Source organism: Megalobrama amblycephala, linkage group LG7, assembly GCF_018812025.1.
Source record: "Megalobrama amblycephala isolate DHTTF-2021 linkage group LG7, ASM1881202v1, whole genome shotgun sequence".
Lineage (NCBI taxonomy): Eukaryota > Metazoa > Chordata > Actinopteri > Cypriniformes > Xenocyprididae > Megalobrama > Megalobrama amblycephala.
The window spans coordinates 51,946,970-51,953,803 of NC_063050.1; the positions used below are offsets into that span (position 1 = coordinate 51,946,970).

Genomic DNA, 6,834 nt, shown 5'->3' on the forward strand with positions numbered 1-6,834 from the left:
GCATGTTAATTTGACAACACCATAAAAGCACCTTTAATTTTTAAAAGCCTGTAAAGCATTAACGCTTCATATAAACCATGTTGTGTGAACCAGTGATCATTATATTCACCATAATGCATTGCACTGTATAATACTGAGAATTTCATAACACCACAAGTATGTAAACAGAGGTTTGTAAACCTTACATTCATAAACAAACAAACAAAAAAATATATCCACTGTAACTTCACTCAACCTCCACCACATTTTATTTAACAAAATAGAAGCAGATCAAATGTAGCAAAGCATAGAAATGTAACTCTGAGACAAACTCTTGGGAAAATGCACCAAATAATAGATAAGCCAGAATGTGGTACAGTCTTTCACAGTGGAGCGACAAATAATTACCATGACATAGAGAAGAAGAAGAAGGAGATGCCTTGATGGACAGCCAGAACCAGTATAACAGAAATAATAGATCAGAAGGGTCACCCTTCAATTTCAGGTTGGTATGGGGGGGGGTTGTATGTTTGTTTTGTTTTTTTATATGTGCGTATGTGCAGAGTGAGTCACAAGACACATCTCTCTGAAAGCTCTGAATCTACATTAGAGTAAAACCATTGCAATATGACAGGAACCCCATTGGGACGTTCTGCTGGACTGCAATTCAACTGACTTTGTTTTGTGCAAGCTAAATCAAATTGACAGGTAAGAGAGAAAAGCATCTCCCAGTGCCAATATTTTCCACACTTGGCTGCCGGACGGACATTTCTTTTGTTCCTTATTGTATTATTCAAAAAAAAAAAAAAAAAAAACCTCACAAAAGAGCTTTAACATGAAGGGGGGAAAAGAAGTAAGCTACAAAGATGGTATTCGAACTATGAAAATGGATGGCTGGTTACCTTATTTTAGCTTTTGAACCATTCTTTATTCATGTTGTTTTGTTGTAAAATCATTACAGTGATACAAACTCAACCTCAAAAACATCAGCAGTGACATTTAAATGCTATAGCAGTAAGATGCATGGCACTGCGCTCTACATCTCGTTTGTAAAAATGGCATTTTGGAAACAGCGTTCAACTCATGTTCTTCACTACTGAATCTGATCCCGCCCTTCTCTCTGAGTATTAGCCATCACAGTGACACACTTAGGCCTATAGTTATGTTGATAATGTGAATGCTGGTTCGCCTACACATACCAGTGAACTTCAGCTCCCAGCATGGTTTCATACGCTTGAGAGGCAACAGCGACATCTAGAGGCGGCTATTCCATCTACGGCTGCTGTGATGACATCAGTCAAATGCACAGACATGCCTCTGGTCTGCTTCTCGTATATATTTACACCTTTTCATCCACTTTATAGGACGTATCCAAGTAGCAAACAGCATAATATTCCTTCCTCGTATTTGGACAAAATAGATGGCTTTACAAAAGCTCACAATACTTACAGTGAATAATAGGCTTTTGTGAAGGAATACTTCATCCCCTAAAAAGAATAATTAATAATAATAATAACAATAATAAATAAAAAATAAAGGCATCTTAGTCTATGTGCACTCTGTAGACGGATCCAAATCTGCACATACTGAAACCCCCTTCAAACATTACCGTCTTCAAAACGAAGAAAAAAAGAAAAAGAAAAAAAAAAACCTCCCCTTGCGTCGTCCTTCTACCCTCACACTGTATCCATCGACACACAAGATCACGAACCACTGGAGCTACATTGAATTTTCGCAGCATAAGCATGTCAGTGACTTGAATCGGTCATGCTTATCCGCATCCCAAACATTTCAACAGTTGGCACACTATAAGATAAACACATTTTTACATTCATAAAGGAGATGACTGGGCAGATACATGAGAAATCTGCACAAAATAAAAGTATAAATAATCCCCATATCAACCAATCAACAATCAACTGATAAAACGGAAAGTACATGCATTTACAAGTCGTTATTTCCACCTTTCGACCTGTCCGCCTTTGAGAAAGAGAAATCAAACAGCAAATACAAATTCTAACTGACAAAAAATAGAAGAAATGGCACTTTTAATATAGTCATATATAGTTTTATATTTATATATATATATATATATATATATGTATATTGATAACACGAAAGAAGGGTCGCGTTGGCTTCCTTGATACTATGGTAATGGTTCCCAGTGTGTGTTGAGACCATGCGAATCATGCAGATATGTTACAGTCCGGTATTTACATTACATTCATGCGTTCGTGCACCGTTCCCACGTCCTCTTTTGAGCGTGTTTGCAGTCTGAGCTGGGAGGAGAGAGAAAGAGAGAGAGGCTCTATACATATATAACAGAGGGGGCCCCATTGCAGTGTTTCATGGACGCTATACTCAACCGAAGCAACAAAAAATAGGCTATTTTTTTTCCCACAGAGGTGAGTCAGAGGTCTAATGTTTGTGTGTCGCCCTCCAACATACGAAACGCAGTACGTCCTTTTGCTCGCTCATGTCTCTGTGAGCATCATTTGTCGGAGAGAGAGTGGGCACCACAGTCGTAGCCTCTGTGTGGCCCGTCTGCGTGATAAGCTCCGCTGTGCCAGTAGGACGAGTCGCAAACTGTCTGTAAAGAATTGATTTCTGACGCAGAAGAGTTGCCGTCTCTCCGTTTCGATCTCTTTCGATTGCGCAGGATAAAGACCAGCATTCCCACCACGGTGAAAGCAGACGTCACGAAAACCAGCAGCAGGCCGGGCACGAGCACCGATATCGACACTCTGCTGGGCTCCAGGTAGGAGTTGGGCCGCGTCCCCGTGTCTGCTGGGAAAGTGCTGTTTTTGGACAAGGAGGTGGGGGAGATCTTCTCGTAGAGCTGAGGGCACATCAGATCATTCCTGATTCGCCGGAAATCCCTCTTCCAGAACTCCTCGGGCGACTCGCACTTGAGATCGCTCACGATGACGTCCGCCCCGAGTTTGTCTGTCCACTGTTTGAATGGGACAATGTTGCACGAGCAATCCCAGGGGTTCCCATGTAAATCGATCTGGATAATGGAGTTGAGTTGGTCTAGGACACCTGGCACGGGAAGATACGTGAAATAATTGTTATGCAAGCTTATTTTAGACAAAGAAACCCCCAAGAACGCATCCACGGGTAGAGCTTTGAGCAGGTTGTTGTTGAGGAAGAGCACCCTCAAGTTGGGCATCGGGCTGAAGGTGCCCGGCATTATGAGCTGGATGTCATTATATTCCAAACTGAGATACTCCAGGTTCTGAAGGCCAACGAACATCTCCGCCATTAAAGTATCCAAGTAGTTCTTGTCCATGTAGAGCCACCTCAACTCGGTCAGATTATGAAAAGTGCCGTTTTCGATCATTTTTATGTTATTCCCCCCCAAATCGAGCAAATTCAAGCTATGATAGCCTCTGAGTTGGTTCCTTCTGACGGTATGAATGTTGTTGTCGCGCAGATTTAACTCGTGCGCGGTCAGGGGTTTGGGTTTGAGGTTAGCCACGCTTTCTATCTTCCTGCCCTCGCAGTTAACCCCAAGCCCTTGTCTAGTTCCTATAAGCTTACAACTACAAGACTGAGGGCAGGTCGAATTAGCCGGCGGCTCCCTTTCGATTGCGCCGGTCGCCATGGCCGTGGGCTTCATTTTCAACTGCCAATTCTCCCTGGCTTTCGGAGGCCCCTTGTTATGCCCTCCCCCTGCACTATGGGACTCGGTCACCCCGCTCGTTTTATAGGGCGTAGGATGGGGGCCACGATTGGGGGTCTCGTCCTGGGTGGGAGGCGCCACCAGGCTGGAATCCATGCCGCTCTTTGAAGGGCACAGCTCGGCCTCGGCCGTTTCGTTCAGGTCGTTCCCTTGCAGCCGAGTGGGTGCCTCACAAATGACCCTTCCGATGAGTGCGTTCTGCGGGATGTTCTCTAGCCATTCCTTTAGGGAAACCAGGTCGCAGTTGCAATCCCATGGGTTGTCCTCCAGTAAAACCTCCACGATGCCAGGTATCTGCTCTAGAATCCCTTCGTAAGGCAACGTTTTTATTCGGTTCCCCCTCAGATCGAGGTGCGTGATGGGCACGTTCTGAAACACGTTGATGGGAAGAGCGCTAATAAGGTTGTCGTTTAAGATTAAAACTTCGAGCTTACTCAGGTCCCTGAACACAGACGGGTCAATGTCCCTCAGAAGGTTGAAGTCGGCTTGAAGGTACTCCAGGTCGTCTAAACCGAGAAACGTACTCTTTTTGAAAGACCTGATCTTGTTGTTATTAATGTGCAGCCGTTTCACGAGCTGCAGTCCTAGGAAAGCACCCGGCACGATGTCGTGCAAGCCATTGTTCTCCAAATGCAAGCTCACGGCATTGTAAAAGTTAGCAAACTCGTTGGGAACAGTCTGGATAAAGAATTCCCGTGAAGCAGGAGGTGATAAAACTGGGAGCTCGGACCTGTCAAATGGTGCAGGTTTGTGAGGCTCCTTTTCTCACAGTCAATGTGCAAATCGCCTTCTATTGCATTGCAGGAGCAGATCTGCTCCTTACAGACGTCCCTTGTAACATTCCCGATAGCTACACAAAGAGCCGCCTTCAGCAACACAATCCAAAGCAGCATTTTCAATACGACACAATCATCCCCGACATCAAGACATGAATACAATCAGCAAGAGGGCGAGAAATGAGATATATCTCCAGTCTAAAAAAGCAGGGGACACTCTGTGATTATATCCATGCTCAGCTCGCTATGTCCAGATTGAGAAAAATCGACAGCAAGAAGCCTCTTTTTCATCACCTCCCCATCGCATGCCATCAAAACAATATTAAAGCCTACAGAATGACATCTTCAACTCAATTATTTGGCTTTTCGGGCTCGCAAATCACTGACCTTGTGCATTTCTCACATATCCACGGCGCGGGAGCTGTTCTTTCTCCCGTGGTGCTGAAATCACACCGCGCACATCTCAATACATCGCCGTAAGATTAATCCGAGATTCTTACATCTTTAGCATCCTTCCTCGGACTCAGGCGGCTTCGTTCAACGCTTTTGCATCACAAAGACGGTTGCTGAGAGATTCTGGACTTTTCAGCCCGGTGTTCACTGGCAGATCTAACACCCTCTGCTGAGCTGCAAAGGCAAAAATCCATCGGATGAGGGAATGCTTGCTTGCTTGCTCGCTCGCTCGCGCGGGGGGGAAAAAACAGTCCACATACAGGGCAAGTGTTGGAAATGTCCACAGAAATCGCCGTCGAAGGGTTTAGATTGGTTTCATTCCAGGATGGGTTTCTCCTCTCTAACAACGCCGAGAGCTTTCGTAGAGCCACTCCGTTTCCCCCATCCAAATGTCTTTAAAGCACACAGCATTTCCAGAGTCCTCACAGACGATATTCCCGTTTTAGATAGGAAAAAGAAAAAGAAAATCTCAAGTATTCCACAAAGCACACGTTCGCGTGAACGTTGTTTCTTTTTTCCGCTGTGAGTGTGTTAGAGTGTGTGTGTGTGGAGGGGGAACTGCAGTTGAATGCGGTAAAATAATTAACTACTCGACGTGCATGCAACAGTGCAGCCGGTGCGCTGAGCTTCTTCTATTACTGTCACAACAAACACTGCGTCAAGACTATAGGAACTATGCGCACATACGCTACGTCACAGCTCTTAAGACATGCGATTTGGAAAATAAGTGCATTTCAACAGGAACACTGGGTATTCCCTTTTACATCAGCCTGCATTGTTTTTTTTTTCCCTGCCTTTTTTATGCAGGCAGAGGATCGACGCATCAAATCTCTGACTATTAAAACAAGTGTGGATTTATTGAAACTCAGTGCATATATTACATTTATAGCGTGTCTCTGACATCCCAAAAAAAAAAAAAAAAAAAAAAACCTTTCTTAAAATATCTGGTTTGTAAAACAAGCAGATAACGGGTTCGTCTGTGCTCACTAGTCTGTATGTGATTGATGGGGATTTTATAATAATTTGCAAACTCTTCACTGGCAGAAACATGAGAGTACAAGCCTTTCTGACTCAAAACGCTACAGCATCACGATTCCGTCTCTGGTATCTTAACAGTACTGTATGAAAACTGCTTCATATCTGAGGTGTGCCTGCCTCCAACGCAATCGATCAGTAAATCACTATTCTGCATTTAAAGGTGAGAGATGGTGCATGCAAAGGGTTTGCAAAAAGCAATATTATTAATTAAATGCAACTATTTTTAGAACTGGCTATCAATCAAATGAGCTCCTTAAAAGCGAATCATTCATAATGAGTAACTGCAAATAGGTTATATGGAGAGAGATAGAATAAAAAGTGAACCCTCTGATGCATGAACTATTAAATTAATGGAATGAAGAAAATATCTATATATAAATGCAATGACAAACATGCTTTGGGTGAGTGTAGTTCATGTATGCCATTAAATTATACAATGTTAATATACCAACCTAATTCACTTCAGCTTTACCCACACACAATTACTTCATGAGACTAACATAATACTATAATCATTCACTAATTAACATGAGCAGCAAATCAGCATATTAGAATGATTTCTAAAGGATCATGTGATACTGAAGACTGGAGTTATGATGCTGAAAATACAACTTTGATAACAGAAATAAATTGCATTCTAAAATATTTTCAAAAAGAAAACAGTCTTTTAATTTGTAACAATATTTCACAATATTATTGAAATCGCTTGTGACTGTGACGTCACAAACTACCTTGTAACCAATCACGTCAACGTGTGGGCGGGCTTTAACAGCGAACTAGCAGGGGAGTCTCGAGAGAAGTCAGGTTATCCCGCTATATTTTTCTGTTGATATGAAAAATCTTGTACATTTAGCAATATGGCTGGTGTATGATGCATATTACAATGTTATGATGAACTATATG

General features: G+C 42.8%; 1 protein-coding gene across 1 annotated transcript; it reads right to left on the minus strand.

Moving 5' to 3' along the window:
• Positions 1 to 225: 225 nt before the first annotated feature.
• On the minus strand, positions 226 to 5,793 carry LOC125272863 (SLIT and NTRK-like protein 1). The gene is given in 2 exon segments (XM_048198028.1): positions 226 to 4,338; positions 4,341 to 5,793. Coding segments are annotated over 2 exon segments (2,085 nt in total). The 5' UTR covers positions 4,558 to 5,793; the 3' UTR covers positions 226 to 2,470.
• Between the last annotated feature and the right edge of the window lie 1,041 nt (positions 5,794 to 6,834).